This window comes from Terrapene carolina, unplaced genomic scaffold (genome assembly GCF_002925995.2).
Source record: "Terrapene carolina triunguis isolate 2854851 unplaced genomic scaffold, T_m_triunguis-2.0 Scaffold89, whole genome shotgun sequence".
In the NCBI taxonomy this organism is placed as follows: Eukaryota; Metazoa; Chordata; order Testudines; family Emydidae; genus Terrapene; species Terrapene triunguis.
Window position 1 is genome coordinate 16,991,454 of NW_020664440.1, and position 21,519 is coordinate 17,012,972.

General features: G+C 40.6%; 2 protein-coding genes across 4 annotated transcripts; one reads left to right on the forward strand and one right to left on the reverse strand.

The window, feature by feature from the left end:
- The first annotated feature begins 2,954 nt into the window (after positions 1–2,954).
- On the forward strand, positions 2,955–17,617 carry TATDN2 (TatD DNase domain containing 2). 3 transcript variants are annotated; one of them, XM_024207536.2, is made up of 7 exons: positions 2,955–2,984; positions 3,351–3,792; positions 6,279–6,767; positions 10,332–11,243; positions 12,122–12,249; positions 13,735–13,918; positions 14,910–17,617. In XM_024207536.2, the coding sequence occupies exons 2-7, from the start codon at positions 3,364–3,366 to the stop codon at positions 15,048–15,050; spliced, it is 2,283 nt and encodes a 760-aa protein (XP_024063304.1). In that variant the 5' UTR covers positions 2,955–2,984; positions 3,351–3,363; the 3' UTR covers positions 15,051–17,617. The 3 variants fall into 3 exon arrangements, with proteins under 3 accessions (XP_024063304.1, XP_026506189.1, XP_024063303.1); XM_026650404.2 differs by having other exon boundaries at positions 3,351–3,655; XM_024207535.2 differs by lacking the exon at positions 2,955–2,984 and having other exon boundaries at positions 3,280–3,792.
- On the reverse strand, positions 17,211–20,984 carry GHRL (ghrelin and obestatin prepropeptide). The gene is made up of 4 exons (XM_024207537.1): positions 20,862–20,984; positions 20,297–20,407; positions 19,618–19,726; positions 17,211–17,257 (listed from the first exon to the last, which is right to left on the reverse strand). The coding sequence occupies exons 1-4, from the start codon at positions 20,982–20,984 to the stop codon at positions 17,211–17,213; spliced, it is 390 nt and encodes a 129-aa protein (XP_024063305.1).
- Between the last annotated feature and the right edge of the window lie 535 nt (positions 20,985–21,519).

Below are 21,519 nucleotides of genomic sequence, written 5' to 3' on the forward strand. Positions count from 1 at the left end.
TGCCTCTCTATGTAACTTTCTTAGGGTAATGTACACTGGAATTTTGTTAAAATCTATATATTTTGAATATATTTTTGAATAAACTTGGGGGAAAACACCCTTTCTGTAAGTCCTGCCTTTACAAGATCTGTAGGACAACAAAAATTGTTCCAAACCATCTATTTTGGCAACTCCTGTCTTCAGAGAGCAGCTCAAAGTATCCCCATCTGTACAGAGTGCAATTATTATTTGTTTTGTGGTAGCACCAGGGGCCCCAGTCATAGATCAGGGTTTCATTTTGCTAGGTGCTATGCAAACAAGGAAAGAGAGACTATGAAATGTACTAAATTTTGACACAATTGCTCCTTCATGGTGAATGTCACAGGCAGGTCACAGAATAGAAATGGAAAATAAGTGATGATTTTGGAATTAATGTCATGTAGCTAAGGACATTACAAGGGTGCAACTGAATGGAACACTAGGGCCTGAGCATCATTCTATGCCAGTGGTTCTCAACCTTTCCAGACTACTGTACCCCTTTCAGGAGTCTTGCATCCCTCCAAGTTTCACCTCACTTAAAAATTACTTGCTTACAAAATCAGACAAGAAAATACCAAGTGTCACAGCACACTAATACTGAAAAATTGCTTACTTTCTCATTTTGTCTGTATGAAATTTTAGTTTGTACTGACTTTGCTAGTGCTTTTTATGTAGCCTGTTGTAAAACTAGTCAACTGTCTAGAGCTGTGTTGATGTACCCCCTGAAAGATCTCTGCGTACCCCAGGGGAACACACACCTCTGATTGAGAACCACTGTTCTATGCTAATGACTGGTGATGAAGTTAAAAATTCATGGACATATTAGGCTAATTTCAGTCTCTTGTCAATATAATATGAAGCTGAAAGTAAATGTAGATGTCCAGTTGAAGTAGCATTTCAAATGGTTAAGCTAGGAGGGTATTTAAATATGTAATCTAAGAAGAAAGTATTACTGGCCAGCTTTCCGAAGCTACGCATGATTGTTCTAGACTCTCACATGCATTTTTTTGGTCTCATAATAGGCTATTTTATCTGCCCTCTGTATACAAACATTTTGCATCTTAAAATGAAACTTTAGTGTCACAAAACATGCATCTTATAAAATTAGCTATATTTTTTTTTTTATTGGGCAGTGGTGAGAGGGGTTGTATATCATACAAGCTGACTTTTACTAAGAGTCAAATTTATCCTTTCCTGGCCCCAATTTGCATTAGATATTATACAAACACCATTTATTTTAGTAATTAGTAACAAATTCCCTAAAGTAAGAAATTGAAACACATTATAGGGCCTTACACTGAAGTGAGAATACACAGAAAACCAAAACACGCATGAAGTTGAAATGTCAACCCTTAATAAGCAAAATAGTCTACTGCTGGCTATTAGCAAGCTAAACATTTAGGACACAGTACTGCAGTGAGTACACATGTAAAATTCCCATTGAAGTCAAAAAGAATTTTCCCTGCTTAAGGATTTCAGGATCTATCCTTAAATAGTACATTTTTAAGGAGAGAAAACAACTACAGTACCTTTAAGGGGGGGAAAATTGGCAGTAAATGATATATTGCCTCTCACTTCTGTCATTCTTTGATAAACTTTATGGAATTCAGGGTTTTTCATATACTGCTCCCAGCCCATTCACCCCTACACGCAGCTGGCTGGAGAATCTTGTCAGATGTAGCTGGCAATGGAAAATTTTGCTCAAAACCAAAAAAGCACGAGAGTATGTGTAATGGACAGAAAAGAATAAAGAAAAAAAGATAAAATTGGGAGCAGGAAGAAGAGGTAATGGAATGAAGGACTGGTAAAGCAAACAAATTATAAAGAATTTTCAAAGATTGTAAAAGTGATAGCCTCGGTGCTGAAAATGTATCACTTTTATTTTGTATGTTATATTGTACATCATTCTCACATAAGCAGATGCTTGGGTGAGTATAAAAATATTTGTGCATTTTCCGAGAAGATCACGGTGTCTTCTTAGTGACACAGCATATTTTGCTTTGCCAGTATTATTTTATAATAAGGTATTCAATCACCAGGAATTAGTTTAATAGTGTTTGATTATCACTCCAGCACTCACAAAGCCACATCTCCAAAACCTGACCCCAGAAACTTTTTATAATTCCACAAATTCATAGGGCTCAAGCCTGCACCATCTCACCTGTAAATATCCAGGATAAGGTGTTGCTGATACATTAGGAAGCTATCCAATACAGGGAGGAATTCTGAAAGGTGAGCTCAGCGCCTGCTGTGCAGTGCTTTTCATAGAATCATAGAATATCAGGGTTGAAAGGGATCTCAGGAGGTCATCTAGTCCAACCCCCTGCTCAAAGCAGGACCAATCCCCAGACAGATTTTTATCCCAGTTCCCTAAATGGCCCCCTCACGGATTGAATTTACAACCCTGGGTTTAGCAGGCCAATGCTCAAACCACTGAGCTATCCCTGCCCCCCATAGCTTTTGTCACTGGGCCTCGACATACATAACCCAGTAGCTCCTTTCCTACTGAACGTTTTTTAAAAGCCACGCGTTTATTTATTTATTATTCAACAGGAACGTGCACGATGGCCCCAGAGGATCTTGCAAAGACCCACCCTGGGAACATTCTGAGCCACGCTCGCCCTCTGTGACTGTTCGTAGGAGGTGTCCAGTGCAGGGCTGGGGACGGCCCACCTTTTTTTGAGACACACAGCTCGATCCCACTCGGCAGGGCACGCGCAACCTGCATTGCCGCACACACGGGAGCTCACCATCGGCTGTGTGCGCATGGCGCAGGTTGAAGCCCGATGCTCTTCCCCCCGCCCGCAGGGGCCACCAGCACGTGACACCGCCCCGCGACAGCCCAGTTCCCGCCACTTGCTCTCCCGCGCCGACTCAGCCTGACCGGCCCCGAGCGGAGGGGCGGGGCCAGCCGGTAGTAGACACGCCCCTCCCGACCCGCGCCCTTTTTCGCAGCCTGTCCCTAGGTGATAATAACGGCAGGGCGGGCGCGCGCCGAGGCTCCAGCGGGCGGTAGGGGCGGGGCGGGGCTCGCGGAGATGGCGGGTGGAGAGGAGGGGAGCGCCCCGGCTGGACCCGTCTCTGGCTCCCTCCATCCACGGCCCGCAGCCTGGACCCCCGCCGGGCGCATAGCCTGAGCGGCCTGTCCCCGGCCCGGCCAGCGTAGCTCCCTCAGCCGCTGAGGCCTCTGGCGGGGGCTGCCCGGGGAGCGCTGCGGTGTTTGTGGGGGTGGGGGCTCGGTCTTGGCTGCTCGTGCTGCGGGCTCGCCCCCCACCCCTTGGCGCGGCTGCCCTCGCGGAGCCGGGCTAACGGCTGCTCTCTCTGCCGCCCAGGTGCCGAGCCCCGATGGAGCCCGCCAGGCGCCGCAAGGCGAAGAGCGCCTGGGACAGCTGGTCAGACGGCTCCCCCGCCAAGTACCGCAAATGCTCCAAGGAAGGGCCGCCGTGTCCGTCCTCCCGCCCCGGCTCCGCCACCGCGCACCCGGCAGAGGCCGGGAGCGCTGGGAAGCCAGCGGCGTGCGGGCGGGCGCGGACCTGGCTTTCCCCACAGCCCGTTTGCCGAGGGCTTTCTGCCGGCGAGACATCCAGGGCCGCGCTCTCTGCACGAGGCTCCTCCCCTGAGTCAGCAGTCGCAGCAGGTGGGAGCAGCAGCAGCCTGGAAGAGGGGGGTAGGGGCTCTTCCCTTCCCAGGAGAACCCTGCTCAGGAAACCTCCTGGCTGGGAAATTTCCAAGGCAGACATGGTCTCCGTGCCCCGGAAATCCTTGAACCGGGAGGTATGTGATAAACAGAAACGGCTGCAAACTAGAGGCAAAAGTTGACCGAAAACAGGAGGAGCTTGATAAAGCCTTGAATGTTTTGGTGCGCTGTGAAGGAAGTATGCGTTTGCCCCCTTTGTGCAGCTCATTACCCGAGGGGGCCTTTTTCTATTGCAAACTTTAAAAAAATCGTACAGGTACAGATTCCAGGTTGAGAAGAAGATGAGTGTTTTGAGCTACATTTCAGAAGGCGTTGAAGAAGATAACAGTGGAGTGGCAGTGTTTTCACTTGGCCTGCCAGCCACTTTTTAAAAACACCACTCCTGTTTGGCCGGGGGCTGGCATCACACCCCAAGAGTCTTCCCTTGTCTTATAATATATAGTGCTTACTATCCTGGTAAAAGTGTGTGTTGTTTTAATGTAGTGCTCTGAAGCAGGTTTCAGAGTGGTAGCCGTTAGTCTGTATCAGCAAAAACGAAAGCTTATGCCCAAATAAATTTGTTAGTCTCTAAAGTGCCACAAGTACTCCTCCTTGTTTTTGCTCTGAAGCAAAGGTCAGTGAAGAGTGAAAGTTAAAGGTTCATCCTGTTGTACAGGCAAGTTTTGGACAACTGGCTTAATACTTTTTCTGGCCTCTTGTACAAAGCCCTAGTAAAAGTGTGTGTGTGTGTGTTTTAAGGTAACCTGCAAAGGGAGAAAATAGGTTTGTGCTATCTGTGTTTCTTCTTGATGTATAAAAGTCTAAAAAGTTGGTTTGTTTTGGCAGGATAGGGGTGAGGGAGAAAGATTTTTAGTCTGTTTTACCTTGGAAATATCAGGAGCATAGTAATTGCCATACAAAATCAGACAAGTGGCTAATTTTATTTGGTAGCCTGTCTCCAACTGTGGCCAGTACTAGATGCAAAGAAAGGTGCAAAAAACCCTTAATACTGTAATAACTTGTCCATCAATGAAGTTTCTAGTTTAACCCTTGTTAGTGGTTATTTGTGTCTTGAAGCATGAAGATTTTCTATCCATATGGTTTTTTCTTTAATGTAGCTACATGTTTTGATTGCCCATATTGATGTCTAATCCTTGATCCTACTAAATTCTTGGCCTCAGTGATATCTTGTGGCAGTGAGTTACATTGTTTAAAAGCGCATGTACACAAGGCATAAAGTTTTATTTTTTAGGTAAACTCACTCCCACTGTCCTTGTTCCCTTGTATTGTAAAATGGATTAATCAGAGTGCCCGATTTATTTTCTCTTTACCTTTCATTATTAATTCATTTTGTACAACTGTCACATGTTTCCTGTTATTGAAAAGTTTACAGTTCTAAATTAAACTATCTCCCCTGGAAGTTCTTTCAAATCTTGTCTTCCTGTCTCTTACAGCAAAGGTGGAAGCTCCAGAAAAGTACGTTAGGAGCTTTCTTGACCTTTAGCCGAAGGGTTAGGATGTCAAATCTTTAACAGCTCTCTTTTCCAGCTGTTTCTTAAGCCTTTGTATTCAATATAGGAGTTAACAAAGCCAAACAAAATCCTAGAGTTTTAAATGGCCTGAATAAAAATCATTTTGGTTCTCTATCGGGTTTCACTTACTTTATATCTTTAATATTATAACCCAATTAATTATTTAGTTCTCTAGAGAATTTCAGGAAAAATGAGAGAGACACAATCTGAATTTCTAAAGCAGTAAAACTCCTTTGGTGAAAAATCCTTTAGACCTTCATTTGACCTCAAGAAGCAAAATCCTATCATTTTCATTAATATGCTTTGATCCATGTTTACAGAGACTGGCTTCTGAAGCTTAACATACTGGGTTTGTTTTTATATTAGCAAAGTCTAGGCCAAAGAGAGTTGGTCTAGCGGTGCAAATCAAAATATAATTTAGGTTGCAGCATGCCTGATTCTCTTAATATTATTTGAAAAGTTTATTCTTTTAATAGGCAAAGACTCCTGTGGCTTGTTTTGAGTGGGGAGAGCATAGTTCCTGCTTGGAATGGGACCAAGCTGTTCCAAACAGTATCCTAATATGGCCTCTCTTGTGCTGACTAGTCTAAAGACACCACCTGTGACACTACTGTAAGGACCGGAGGCACTGGAGACAGTTATTTTACTACAAGGGATAAGAGTGTAGTCCTTTGGAACAATGCAGAGACTATAGCAGCCCCCAGTGGTGAGAAATGATCCCCTACTACAGGGTTTCCACATTTTCTCGAATTACAGCTGGATTGGCAGCTTGCCAGAAGCCCAAGGGTGGCATTTACTTTGCAGAAAACGAAGCAGATTCTGGCCACTCTTTTCATAAGAGGTGTGGCCATACTCCAGCCCATGCTGAGACTTTAAGTCTTTGTGGGTGGTGCTGTAAAATTCTTTAGGCTGCCCATCTCTGTCCTCTCTGCTTTAGAGGGATTCTTACCCTTCTATTCTCCCCACCCCCAACAAAGCATACATGCTTTCTGATTAGTAAAATGTTTAGTACTTATGAGCACCTCCATAATGCTGTTTCCTTTTTTATATAGCTTTATAAATCCAAGGGTGGTGCAGGCTGTAACCTCACACCAAGGACTGAAGGTAAAGGTGTCTCAGAAGAACAGACTGTGGATCATAGGAAGAAGAGAATGAAGGATCAGGGATCCACAGTAATATACCTTAAAGCTCTCCAGGATGCATTTGGGAAAACATTGGGGAAAAAGGTCAGAAAGGAGGCATCTACATCAAATGGAGATCAAGATCAAAGCCCCTGTCCTAGTAAAGAGCCTTGCAAATCAGATGGCAACTCAAGAAGTATCTGTGCAGTTTCAAGGCGTGAAGATCAGCGACCTCAGCTAGATTCAGACAGACAGGAAACTTCAGTAGATGAAAACAATGCTTGTGCTAGTTCAGTTAGCACTGTACAGAGTAACCCCAAAGAACAGTATGTGGATTACCAAAGGCCAGATATTTCAGGACCCTCTCCAAAGCTTGTATTTGTGGACGAACACAATTCGAGTTCAGAAGAAGATTATGAGGTAAGTGTGTGTGAGGCCATGAAGTAGTGTTCCTTGACTAGGACATATCAAAACATACCGTATATACTTGATCATAAGCTGGTTCGTTTATAAGCCGACCCCCCCCAGATGGAAAAGTAAAAATGGAAAATTTTTATGACCCGTTCATAAGCCGACCCTATAATGCAGGGGTCAGCAAACTTTGGCTCCCGGGCCATCAGGATAAGCCGCTGGCGGGCCGACATGGTTTGTTTACCTTGCGTCTGCAGGCATGGAGGTAAACCTAAGTAAACAAAGTGTCCCGGCCTGCCAGCGGCTTACCCTGATGGGTCGGGACAGCAACTGGTGGGGAAATGTTTTGGGGGGGAGAAGCTGGGGGTCAGGGGAGTAACCCCTGTGACCACCCCCCACATGGCCCCACCCCTAGCCTGGGACCCCCACACTCTCCCCATTCCATCCCTTCCCACCTTATCTGGGGAGGGCCAGGGGAGGATGTCTTTGGCATGGCTGGAGCTGCTTCGGAGGCTGGAGGGAGAGCAGCGTGTCCAGAAGCGGAGAGACCCTTCTGGCTGTGCTGCCTTTGTTGGGGGGAGGGGCTGTGTCCCACCTCTCCCTCTCTATACCCGTTCATAAGCCGACCCCTCGTGCTTCCCTTTTTTACTAAAAAAATTCGGCTTATGAACGAGTATATACGGTATTTGGAATTTTACTAGTTAAAACTTTAAATGAACAAACCAAAGTTCTTTGTATTTCTGACCAAATTGGAAACACTCAAAACACAAAGCAAGGGCCCAATATTGGGGAAAAATCTCATAGATTTCTCTACTAGATCTTGATGTCATTTGAGTAAAATTCAATGGCAGCTCTCCATTTTCCCCTATATATAAAGAATATGCATTTAGGAACACTAAATACTAGCTGCTAATTTTGAAGGATCTATTTTTTAATGTGTAGAATATATCACTGTCAATTGTACAAACAAAGTCTTAATGTGAAGCATTTTAATATCACTATTTTTTTTAAGGAAAATGGGATTCAGTATAGCTAAACACTGAAATATAGTAGCTCTGAACATAAAATGGTGGTAGCAATGTGTCTCTTGTTTCACACTTGGATAATAATCCCTAGATGACTGTAGAAAGCAACACATCCCTGTCTATGCAGTGTTAGTTTTATAGCATTATATCTTACATAACTTATATGATATTAGCTTTGAAGATGCAAGTCCTGTAGATGAATATTGTTGCCCTTTATCTTTGTGTTCAGTCCCTTAGAATAAGAAGAGCTAATTAACTTAAATAGAGAAGTAATATATTAGCTGCAACATTCTTAATAATCATAACTTATTAACTTAATTTGTGGATTCTTCAGAGGCTATGGTTGAAAATCTTCCCTACATTTTTTAAGCACTGCTGTACCCCTTCCCTTCAAAAAATATTTAAGGATACAATCAAAATGTGTTCCTATGCATGATTAATATAAATCAGATTTAGCTCCTTTGTTTTGTTCTGTAGGGTGCATAAGGGATACTACTACTTATACGTGCCAGTTGGGTGCTATATGAGACGGATCTCTGTAGAAATCAGAGAAGAATGGGATTTATTAAATTCTTTTTCTGACTGGGAATCAGTGTTGCCTAGTGGATAGAACGCTGGACTGGGTCTCAGAAGACTTGATTTCTATTCCCAGCTGGCTAGTGCCAGATTTGGGTGATTTCTAGCAAATTGCTTTACCTCTCTGAGCCTCCATTTCCTCATCTATAAAACTGGGATAATGATACTTGTCTCCTTTGTAAAACATTTTGAGATCTACAGATGAAAAGCACTATATAAGAGCTAACTATTGTTATTTTTGTATATTTTGACTACAGTAAATTAGAATGAAATATTTTCTTGTAGTCACTTCTGAAATCTTAACATACAGCTTTCTGTGATGGGGAGAGACTTTGGGACTCCACTTTTCTGCTAGAACCTGGGTTATTAACCTTTTAAGGAACTTTGAGGCTCACTTTCTGTCCCAGACATTTGAAGGGGTAGTAGGCTGAGGGTCCGAGGGTTTTTATTAGTGAGATTTCTGTGAAGGTGGGTTAGGTTTATATATGCTAGTGACAATCTGTACATTCATTATTGGAGTGGGATGAGAAATCTACTGCTCAATTTTACATTGAAAAGTAAAATGTGTGTCTAGAGCACGGGTAGTCAATAGGCAGACTGTGGGCCAAATCCAGACCACCAGAGGCTTTTGACCAGACCACAGAACTCTGAGGGTTAGTGCAAGGGAGGGTGTCTATGGACTGGCTGCATGCTGGCGGGCTTGGGGGAGCTGTTGTATGGGGCTGACTCATAACTGGGGGGGGGGCAGGCACCCCTCCCTAAATAGAGCCCTGCCAGGTGCACCAGGACTCTGGGCTCCCACTACCAGCCCCAGGCACCTGCCAGGGCTCCATTTAGGGAGGGCAGGGGAACACCTGCAAACCTGAGTTACCTGTCAGCCCCGGGCACCAGCTCCCCCAAGCCTGCCAGCACGTGGCCAGTCACTCTGCCCACGCTAGGCCTCCTCTCCCCCGCCCTAACTGCCCATGGAGCCCCCAGAATTTCATGATCTGGTCAAAAACCTCTGGCGGTCTGTATTTGGCATGTGGTCTACCTATTGACTACTCCTGCAATAAGCCCTGTGTATATTACACAGCATTGTTTGTGTTCGTTGAACAGGGGCACTTGCAGTGTGAAAAATGTTTCTCTGGAGTCCAGACCTTCACTATACCTTGACCAGGAAATTTGGACCTTGACAAAAAATAATTGACTACCCCGATCTAGAGACTAGGATAGGCACTTGTTGTATACATCTAAATAAATACATTTTTCTTTGTGATTACCATACAATTCTGTATTCCAATCGGATTCTCCTTCCAGTCTTTCCTTCTTTATAAAAGAAACCAAATCATTAGTTAGATGTTAGAGATGGAGGTGATTTGTTAGGTCATCCTGGATTGCCTGAGAAAAGAATGACAATTTCATGTAGGTCAAATTTCGGGTATAAAGTTCTGTAGGGAAAAATCCTACAAAAGCCTGTTTATCCTGTCCAGATGACCTAATCTTTTATAGCTCTAATGTCTGTGAGCTACAGTTAGGCCTGCTCTATAGTTAAAAAGTTTTACCAGGATAACTGTGGTGTGACTGTTATTTTTTTTATATAATTGACATTATGCTGGTAAAGCCTCCAGGATAGACACAGTTATATTAGTAAAGTTTATTTCATTTTGCCAAACAAAAATAAGTGATACCAGTATAACTGGGTCCACGCTAAGGGAGTTTTGCCACTTAACTATGTGAGCGTAGTTAAAGCAGCAAAGCTTTTAAGTGTAGACAAGGCCTCAGTCTCATGTCAGTAATTCATTTGTTCAGACAGCAACCCTGTATATTAGTTCAGTCTGAGGTTTGCATGTGCTTACTGGAACAGCTCTGGTTTTGGTAAATAATAAACCGGATACAAAGTGGAACATCTAACTCTGACACACCTACAATTTACTGTTCACAAAGTTAAGATTGTTTCAGTTGTATATGTTGTTTTCCATTTGACTTGCAGTTCCAAGAGCGAGATATGCTGGAAAAGGATCCCTCCGTGGGAAGTGATTGGTCTGATGTGGATGATGTAGAATCTTTAGCTAGGTTCTCCCAGGAGGATTCAGTTCCACATCACAATAGGTCAGTTATTTTGGAGAATTCACCAGTTATAACTGATTACGTAATGTACCCGGCTCATCTCTACAATCGCCCATGGGGTGACTTTGCGAAGTGCTGGACAAGTAGTCCAAAACCACCTAATCGTTCATTTTCAAACCCCAGTGAGGATACTACTTATTTAGGTGGCTCAAGTAGCAGTCATCTTTGTGATATTTCTGTAGAATTTGCAGCATGCACTCCTTCCAATACATCGAAAGATCTAGAGTCTGCAATTGAAGGTGGACATTGGAGATCACATTCCTTTGAGTCTTCCCTGGTCTCTGAGGAGAAAAGCAAAATGTCTAGCAAGGAAGCAGAATCATATGCTCCCATTATCTCTAGAGCACGGATGTCTGATTCTTTTACTTCTGAATATGTAAACCAGGAAGCAACTATTGAACTCCCTAAACATTTACAGGAGGGTTTCATTGATACCCATTGCCACCTGGACATGTTATATTCCAAGATGTCTTTCAGGGGTACGTTTGCAAAGTTTAGAAAAGTTTACAATAGCTCCTTTCCTAAAGAATTTCAAGGCTGTATAGCTGACTTCTGTGATCCTCGGACCCTAAAGGACTTCTTGTGGGAGGATTTGTTAAAAGAAGAAATGGTTTGGGGAGCATTTGGCTGTCATCCACATTTTGCACGTTACTACACAGACCTCTATGAAAGAAATCTCTTACAGGCACTGAGGCACCCGAAAGCTATTGCATTTGGAGAGATGGGTCTAGATTACTCTTATAAATGCTCTACTGATATCTCCAAGCAACACCAGGTAAGGAGCTAAGCTTCTAATTGTATGGTACTAATTGGAACTTTTCTTTCAGGTCTACCTATGGATTCTAAACTTTTGCTTTTCTCTGTATACAACATACTTTAGCTTTCTACAACTTTTATATTCGTTTTGGGATAGGAGAGAACCCTGAGGGTGATGTGTGAATTAGACCATTTCAGATGAAGATGTATAAATCATTCATCGAATACTCTTACTGTGTCTTCCCTCCTAACAGTTTTCCAAATTTGAATTGGAGACATTGGATAAATAAATGAGATGTTGGCCAGTTACAAAGCATATTAAATGTGTATTCTAGTTATTTTTTCTTGCAGCCTCTGAAATGAATATTTAGAATGCAGGAGTTCTGATATGGCGGTGATGAGCATAATACAAATACCTGGATAGCTGGCCAAAAGCACCATACAGTATTGTAGGGGAGCATCATGGACAACACTGAAAGGAAGGAGAACTCCACTCTACTTCAAGCTTTGTCACATACTTCCTTTTTAACTTAGGAAAAATCTGCACCCTCAGTTTTCCCATTTGTTAAATAAAAATATCTATTCACATTTTGGAAAGTGCTTCAAAATATGACTTTATAAACTTATGGGGGTGTGATAGTTTGATCCAAGTAACTAAAACTGAAATGAATACATTTATTGGTGTAGAAAGCTAATGCACCGATCACCATAGTGCCTGGGTGTCATCTATAACAATTCATCTGAAAACGTGAATGGATTTACAGGAAATTGGCATAAAATAGGGGATAGATTTTTCCACCCCCAACTCACTATCACCCCATTGTATTCCCTTTGTTTCTAGAACAATTCTAGTGGAAATTAAGGCAGTGCTCATTTCTTATTTTACCTTTTATTCAGGTATTTGAAAAGCAGCTGCAACTAGCTGTGTCCTTAAGGAAACCCTTGGTAATACACTGCAGAGAGGCTGATGATGATCTGCTGGGGATCATGAAAAAGTTTGTGCCTAAAGACTACAAGATACACAGGTAGCTGTATTTGCTAAATTAAATTCTATCATTCATTGCTGGAGATCATATAATTAAATCAGAAATTATACCTACATTAGTAAAATAACAACCCAGGAAATATATGAAACTGTTCAGACCAGGTGATACTTTAATTGAAAAAGAAATAGGGAGGTAGCTCGATCGTCAGTGCTTAAAATTATGGAAGCTTTACTCCAGAAGTAATGTTTTGTGGCTTCTTAAAAGAATTCTTAGGATGCCTTAGGGATGGACAGGAAATGATACAGCAGAAGTTGTTCTGATATAGGGGGGAGGGATAGCTCAGTGGTTTGAGCATTGGCCTACTAAACCCAGGGTTGTGAGTTCAATCCTTGAGGGGGCCACTTAGGGATCTGGGGCAAATCAGTACTTGGTCCTGGTAGTGAAGGCAGGGGGCTGGACTCAATGACCTTCAAGGTCCCTTCCAGTTCTAGGAGATAGGATATCTCCATTAATTAAAATATATATATATATATATATATATATATATAACTGTCTTGTTCTGAAGCTGTGAATTTGACTTATTTGGAAAGGGACATTTAGTGTCTGGAATGGGCATTGTCAATTTGAAAATAGAGGTAAAAGTACTGTTGGCTATTGCATCTATCCCTGATTCTACCTGCCAACTTGTGACTCTTACAATCACACTTTCCTATCCTTTTTTTTTTTTTAATTTTAATTTTAAAATCTGTTTCCTCCCCTTACTACTGTGTAAGAAATCTACCCAAAAAGAGGAAACTGACTATAAAGGGGAAACCATTGAACTGGTTAAACACAAACTTGTGTTTAACACACAGTGTAGATAAATCCAGGAGGAAGGAAACCATTTTCTCTAATCTCTTTTGGTTCTAGTAATTTTAGGTGTTACTATTGTTACAGTTAAATAAAAGGTCTTCAGAAACAAGTAATTTATTTAAATAGATGGTATCCATTTGAAACAGATCAGACTTCTCTTCTGTTAAAACTTTTCTGGTTTTTTTTGATAAGAGGTCAAACCTCTCAAAATCATGAATGAAACTAGAATTGTAATGCTGGGAATATCTAAATTGCATTTTAATGTGATTCGAAGTCCCCAGATGATGCATGATCTGTAGGAACGCATTGCGCACTACACAGAACTAAATGAACGATCTAAACAGATGTTTTTATTCTAAATTGTTGGAAAGAATTCTACCCTTGTGGCAGCAACCATGTTAAGTATCATCTAGCTCCTGTTTGTTGCTTTGAGTGCTGTGCTGCCTGCCTCAATCCTTGCAGTCTTTTCCCTGTCTTTTTTACAATAATCCCACCCTTCCTGACCCCTTCAGTTTTGAGTCAATCTCCATTAAATACAGAAACTTTAGACAGGATTGGGTTAATCCAAGAAAACTGGATTCCTTGAATTCTTATCCCCTTAGTCTGTCTCCTATTAGAAATTTGCAAAACTGTTACCTTGGAGAAAGACCAAAGTTTTCTGTTTATCTTTAGGCATTGCTTTACTGGTAGTTATGATGTCATAGAGCCATTGCTAGAGCATTTTCCAAACCTTTCTGTGGGATTCACTGCACTGCTGACTTACTCATCTGCCTTTGAAGCCAGAGAGACGATAAGAAAAATTCCTTTGAACAGAATAATTGTTGAAACGGATGCTCCCTATTTCCTCCCTAGGGAGGTAAGTATGTTTCTAAAAATGCTCAAAACATTCTTTTCTGCCCATGCTGTTAATGTTGCTCTATCAGAAGTGTGATAGGATATCTGCAAGAAGGAATGGATTAGAAGAGGGGTTGGCAACCTTCGGCATGCGGCCTATCAGGGTAATCCGTTGGCAGGCCGCGAGACATTTTGTTTACATTGACCTTCCGCAGGCACGGCTCCCCGCAGCTCCAAGTGGCTGCGGTTTGTCGTTCCTGGCCAATGGGAGCTGCAGGAAATGGCGAGAACTGCAGGGACATGCTGGCCGCTGCTTCCTGAAGCTCCCATTGGCTGGGAATGGCGAACTGCGGCCATTGGGAGTGCGGGGGGCGGTGCCTGCGGACGGTCAGCGTCGTCAAAATGTCTCGCGGCCTGCCAGCGGATTACCCTGATGGGCTGTGTGCCGAAGGTTGCCGACCCCTGGACTAGAATATTGCATTTGTACGCCTGTGTTTTGCTTCAAATATTCAGAAAGCACGTGGATCTGGAAGCAAGTTCTAATATGGTATGTCTGGTGAGGTGTTCCCTTTACAAAGTAGCAGTGATCTAAGCCTCAGATTTGAAATTATAAATTGTTTAGAACCACAGGTTCAGATCTTAGCATGGCCAACTCATCCCTTTATTCATCTGCGGTCAACATACTTAATTCTCTACATATAGGACTTTAAAAACTGAGGTCCTTTCTGCTTTGCGTGAATGGAGAGATGTTTACTCCAATGCCTCTTGCCAATAGTTTCCCTCCTCTGTTGTGTAGTTTGTTTGCTTTCTGCTGTCCTTATAAAGAGCTCTGGGATGGAGGAAACACTGGGAACATCAAATAGTATTATTGTTGAAAGACACTTTCTGAAAAATGTCAGTGACCATATTTAGAGGCTTGAAGTGATAACTCCTGACTAGTTCTGTATACTACAGAATAGGAGGAAATGACCTGCACCATTCTTAATTCTTCCCTTTCATTAATGTTTGTGCAGGTTCCCAAAAGCATTTGCCAGTATTCTCACCCAGGATTAGCCCTGCACACAGTGAGAGAGATTGCCCGTCTGAAGGACCTGCCACTCTCCCATACCTTGGCTGTTCTAAGGCAGAACACCAATCACGTATACAATCTATAGGATGGTGCTAGCAAATGTGGAGAAGAGCGAGGTCAGGAAAGCTACTGTGAAATGGTGAAAAACCCTTCAAGTGACATCTATATTATGTCTTCTGTGGCCCCGAAATGTTATGCTGCAATCCAACTTGGAGATGATGGTTAGTGTTAAGTACTCATGACTTGCCACCCCCACTCCTCCCAAAAGAGTTACACACATTCCCTTTTAATTCTCTACTGGCCCATTGTCTCCCTATGGCGTGCCACAAGAAAGGGTGTTGAGGTCTTTGTTGGGTAAATGGTTTTTCTTGTGGAGACAGAGAATCTGCTGTGGTAAATATTATGGGATTTTATTCAGCTTTATTTGTATTAGCCTGTTGAAGAGTAAACAGCCTATAATTATTGAGCAGATATGTATTACTTGGGTGTAGTTAGAGCCCAAAAGGGGGATAATGATCTTGGCTTCTTAAAGCACCTAATTGCTGAAGCTATACAGAGAAGAGTATGCATCAGAGCAGAGAATTTGATGCATAACTATGCACGGAGTTCCTCATGCCACAGAATGAAAACATACCCCAAATTGTTAAGTGTTGTTTGTATACCAGTGCCTTTCTTTGGCTAAAGTATACAGCATGTAGGTGCCAAATAAGCTTTTAAATTTTTTCAGCAAAATGTTAAAATTACCAGAGTGTTGAATAGCCTCAAAAAGACATCAGTTTTTTTGGCTACAGTGAGGTTTTAAGAGAACCAAAGTAGAGTATGAACATAGAAGCCCACTGATCCCACTTTTGATGGATCCTGTAGTATGCAATTGAATGTGGAAATCCATCCTGAGTGTTCTTATATGGGGTTGTGGCCCAGCTATGTTATCATGAAGAAAAATGCCTGTGTAACAGATATGCAAAGCACTTTGGTGAAAATACGTCTCAAAATAAGCTTTTTGTAAAAGTAAGTCTAATTTTAAACTACTTCAGGCCAGTTTTAACGTCTTTCAGAGGGCAATTTGACAAATGACAATGACTTAATTTTTCTGTAATATAGATTATTTTTAATGTACCTTGAAACTACAGTTGAAACTTTTTTAAAGCTTATTTGTAAATAAAGATCTCTGAGAAAGAGATACTGTTAAATTGTTGTTTGGTTTATACAGAACTGTGCTAATATTTTGTAGATTGATTTTTAGTTATCTGTAAAACCTAGATTATTAGATTGGGACTCTTCCATTTATCAATCGGGCAACCCCTCCAAACTAATAAATGACACTGTGAAAGTGTTCAGTTACACCTTTCCACTTTGTACATTGTCCACATCTGTATGCTAGTATCAAGCAGGTGTTGTGGCCTCATGTTCTGCACAAAGGTTTTTAAATGCATAATTTTCTAAAAGTATTACATTAATATTTGGAGTAAGTGCACATAGCCTGTCTTAAATCAACAGACTGAAAGATTTGAATGTGAAGCTGTCCAGTATTTCCACCACAACCACCGCCCCCCTCATGGATCACTGCCACATGTGAATTTACTAATCTTTTTGACAAAGCAACAGTTTAAAAGCTTTCATGTTCTAAAGGGTATAATTTGCTGCTTCCCTACCTCTTTAGGACCACTAAGGAGACAATATTGTGTTTATTGAAATTAACTGCAAAATTCTCATTTACTTCAGTGGGAGCCAGATAGGGCCCTTGTAATGATGTCAACTTATGCCTTATGTAATTAAGTCAGCTATTAAAAGATGACTTCATATACACATCTCTTTATCATATACATAGGTGTATAATGGAGACTGAAATTTGCATCTAGTGCCACATGTATATAGAATCAGTTAACAAATGACTGCGGTTTCAACACTAGCTTTATTTTCTGCTGAAAGAAGCATATGGTAAATTAACACAGTTTTTCCCTCACTTTTTTAGAACAGGTAGCTTCAGTCACATAGTTTTGAAAGGTAAGAAAACAATTTAGATTTCAGTGTTTGACTTTACTTGCTGTTATCTGTCTACCACACATATACTACTTGCAACCTCATCAAAAGATCTGTTGCACAATAAAATGTCATTTTTTTAAAACTGCAAACTGTTCAGCTTCATGCATTTGTCTTTTAACGCATGCTATTATCATCTGTTGCACAATGTAAAGCAAGATTTAAAGCAATCCAAGCCAATGAGTGGAACTTTGTTGTACTCTAATCAGTTTGTAACATCGTCATGTTTCAACTTGTGCCAGTTTTGGGTTTCTGAAAGGGAAGAGGGTAGAGATTTTAATTTTTCCTTTTTTTTGTTTTACTTTTTAATTATTTAAGAGGTATTAACAGGTTTACAAATCCTTGCCATGTAACTTTCAGAAACAAAACAATCGATGTTATTGACAGACATACAAGAATACAGTGATCAGATCTCTCTAACAGGATATTACCATATTACAGAGTGAGATTCATAACATCTGTGTTGTAGTTTCTAGAGATTTTATTGGGTGAAATCTCTGATTACTCATTTAACAGACCAGACATCTAAAAAATATTAATATTCCAAAAAAAATTAGGTGTGCTGGATTTTTGCAGGTGAATGTACTCCGAGTATTGAATAAAAGGTAACCAAAAATCTAAGTATCTATTTGTCCTCTGTCTGTTTTGCTGGGTATGTAATTCATGTGCTAATTTTTCCATTAGTTTTTAATATTTACATTAGAGTAGGTCCCAGAGGCTCAACCAAGATCAAATTCCTGTTGATGTAGTCCCTGTCAAAAAAGTTTATTGTATGTGTTACTAAGCAGCATGTGAGAAGTGGGGGAGAGGAAGACATATACACAGTTCTATGCATACTTGCTGCTATTAGATAATTATAGTGGCTGACTTCTTTTAAGAGACCTGGAAGAGTGAGGCTTGAGAAGCGATGTTGAGGAGGACAGAATAAGTGGCCATGCTGATCCATCCGTTCAAGCTTAAGGAGCCATGCAGAAAAAAGCACAATCAGACTATCAAAACTGGCATTGCTGGCAGAGTGGAGAGGGTGAAGGGCCAACACAATAAAAGAGCAGAGAGAAGCACCAGGGTCTTGAAGGGGAGGATAAGACACTTGGTCTTGATATGGTGGAATGGAGAAACAGCAAAATAGTATCTGTGGCAACTAAAATGAGTTTTGTTTGCTTTTCACTGCTAATGGATAGTTTTGGTCAGGGTGGATTTGATTTAAATCATTAGTCAGGAAGACTAGATTTAATCATGGTTTTCTACATAAAAGTGCATTCTTGTTGGTTGTTATAACCTTAATACATATTATTCACAACTCAGAGATAGATATAGGTTTCATTTTTAGAAGGTACACACTATACATTTTTATACAGTGATTTATTTTGAAAACTTTTCAGATTAGTTTTATAGCTATATCAGAAAATGAATAGTTGTCTGGTTATTTCTTTTACCAAAGGTAATTGAAGCAGATATTTACGAATTCACTGGGAGGTGAACTATCTCCAGTTCAACAGGTAAATCATTAGTATTTGGAGGATTTTCTTGCCATGCTGTATTAGGAGGAGAACATCACTAAACAGACATTTAAATTGTTTTATTTAACTAAAACAACAACGTTAAGTATTCTGGATTTTTTTCTTCAACAGCAAACCTATAATATTTTAACAAAATATGCATATATCCCTCACTTCTCAGATTTATCTCCAAACTATTTCTTTCCAGATCAATTCCACCCCCAACTATCTTCTATTCGTTGAACTTTTTGAAACTTTGCACTTTTAGAGAGAGGTAAGGGATTGACTCTGTGTACACAAATTTGCAGAGGGACAATAGAGTTGAGGTCTTATTTCTCACCTCTATATATTATGTATTTAAAAACATTTTTGCTGTTAACAAGCATGTTACCTCTGGAGACACAAATCCACAGTTTGAGAACTGCAAAACTAAGCATCTCTGATGGTATCTTCTAGACTGAGCACTGAGTCCCATTGGAAATATTAACCTAAATAATCTATACAGAAGCCTGTGGAACCCCATCAGATGGGGTCCCTAATCCATGAACTATTGGAACTCATTTACAAAACTTTTCTTAAACATTACATTAATATATTGTCTCATACTATAGAATTAGAATTTATAATCCCTATTCCATGATGAGATATCTTTGAGCTACAATGTATCTTAATTAAAACTATCTTTAGATAGATTTTTCCTCAAAAAGCATTTTATAAAAAAAAATGATTTAAATAAAATCTGATTTTTTTTTTTTTAAATCATTGATTTTTATCCACCCTGGTTTTGGTCTCTTTCACTGCTAGAGAGATGAAGGTGTTGGCTTGTGGGAGGCATAAAAAATTCTGAGATTTTCAAAAGTAATCCATGATGTTAGGTGCTTCTATTTTTGGATTCTCAAATTAAACACTGAGGGATCCTATTTGCCTAACCTGAAAATCAGGTCCCTTTACAGAGTGTCATGTTGGACAGCCAAAGTGGCTCTTGAAATCTTGGCCTAATGTTTTATATATTAAGTTAGATAGTACCCTTTACTTCCAAGAACTTTTGCTGGAACACTCTTCTCCACCCGCCTGTCCCGCACAGAGGAGTTGGGATGTGGGAGGGAGAAGTACCTTTAGTGTCCTCTGCAAGAATGTCCTCTAGGATCTTCTCCAGCACTTGTCCATACTCCTGGTACTGGTCTTCTGTTATCTTGACACCAATTTCAAAGGGAACATTAAGCTAATGAAAACACCAAACCAGAAGAGCTCAGTTTAACAGTTTCCTTAAAGAGAGTTTAATTCTTTTCTGCTATTGGGTAAACAGGCTTTGCAGACTGATTACATTGATGGGAACAGTGTTTAGCGGAGCTCTCTGAAAATGAGGAGAACTTGTTCCCGCTAAGAACCCACTTGACTAATGGTTGAAATAACTATATACGCAAGGAACCGCAATTACCCTGTGTATAGCTATTGTAAACAAAACAGTACAGCAAAGTATGAGATTAATGAAGAAAGTCTACAAAGTAAAATTTCATTGCACATGTATCTTGAAATGGAAGTAAATCTTCAGTAGGAAGTTGCAGTTTGACCAGTTGCAATAAATTTTAAACTGCTTTAGACTTTTTTGTAAAGTTTAGCTATGGTTACCATTTTCAAGTGCTTTTTCTAACTGCTTCTCAAATCGGATATCAGTATAGCTTTGATTGTGATACACAAAGGTGGTACAAGTCTATTACATTTTGTATTATGTGGTCATATACAAAACAAACCCTCTTAAAAACTCCTATTACATTGACTGTAAAATACAAACCTTAATCTCTATTTCATTTTTGTCTCCTTCTGCCTGCCTTGCATCTGCATCCAAAAATCCTTCTGCAGCCCGGCGGTTTAACTTTGTATGCTTTTTTGGATCCTTTCGTTGCTGGAAAGTAACCAAAACGAAGTGTAAATACTCTATCCGTAGACAAACAATTAGGCCTTGTCTACAATAGGAAAACAGGGGCCATAATTCACCATATGGGCAGCTTCATTAGGTGGGAGCTGTAGTGTAGACAGGGTTTTTTGTCTACTTTGTTTTCTTACCTTGCTGTAAGCAGACAACAGTGGTAAAGTCATCAAAGTCCTGTCTGTTACAACATCCCCCTTTGTTGTCACCACTGCAGAATTGTGGGTCCTAATTTTCCTACTGTAGATGCAGCCCTATTGGTTTACGTTACTCATCTGGGAATTGGGATAAACCTCTCCTTTGGCAGAACTTGTACCTTCTTAAGTTGAGGCAGTCTGTTAGGTTTTTCTGAGTATTATAAAAAATTACTTTGTCTCAAGAAGTAGTTTTGGAAGAAGAGGGAAGAAAAGTAAAATATACCTAATTTTACCTGTGTGTGTTGATATTCAGGGCTTAAAAAACTAGATCCAGCCATAGTAGTCTCTGTCCAGAGAATGCAGATAAGGAGAATTCCCAGCATAGTGCTTCTGAGAAACATGAGTGTCTTGGGCATAGACTATATCAAACCTGAAAACTTAATAAAGATAGGAAAACATAATATGCTTTTTAGTAACACTTCTTTTGTTTCCTTGAGTCCAGATTCAACCCCCAATTTTTCATGAACTGATTTCAGATAAATTTGTAATGTTTACTAAAGGTAGATGTATATGAGGTAGTTGGTCGCCTTACAGAGATCCAGCTTTTATAGGTGAGTTTATTACTTTAATAAGAAATAAAATTGTATGAAACTTACCTTATTTCCCTCCACAAGTAGAAAAATATAAAACTGTAGGAGAAGGGGACAGGAGAGAGGAAGTGTGTAGGAAAACAAAAAAGGCAGTCTCAAAGGTTACCTACCTGAGATTTCTTGTTTATCATATGGCTGCTGCTGTTAAGCATTTATATAGTGCCTGGAGTATTTGTTTTGTGCTAAAACACCTTTTCAAATGCAATCCAACATGTATTTGGAATTCCTTGGAAACTTGCTCTGCTCATGTCATTGTGACAAAATCAACAAGAAGTGAAAATAATGCATAGATCTGTTGCTG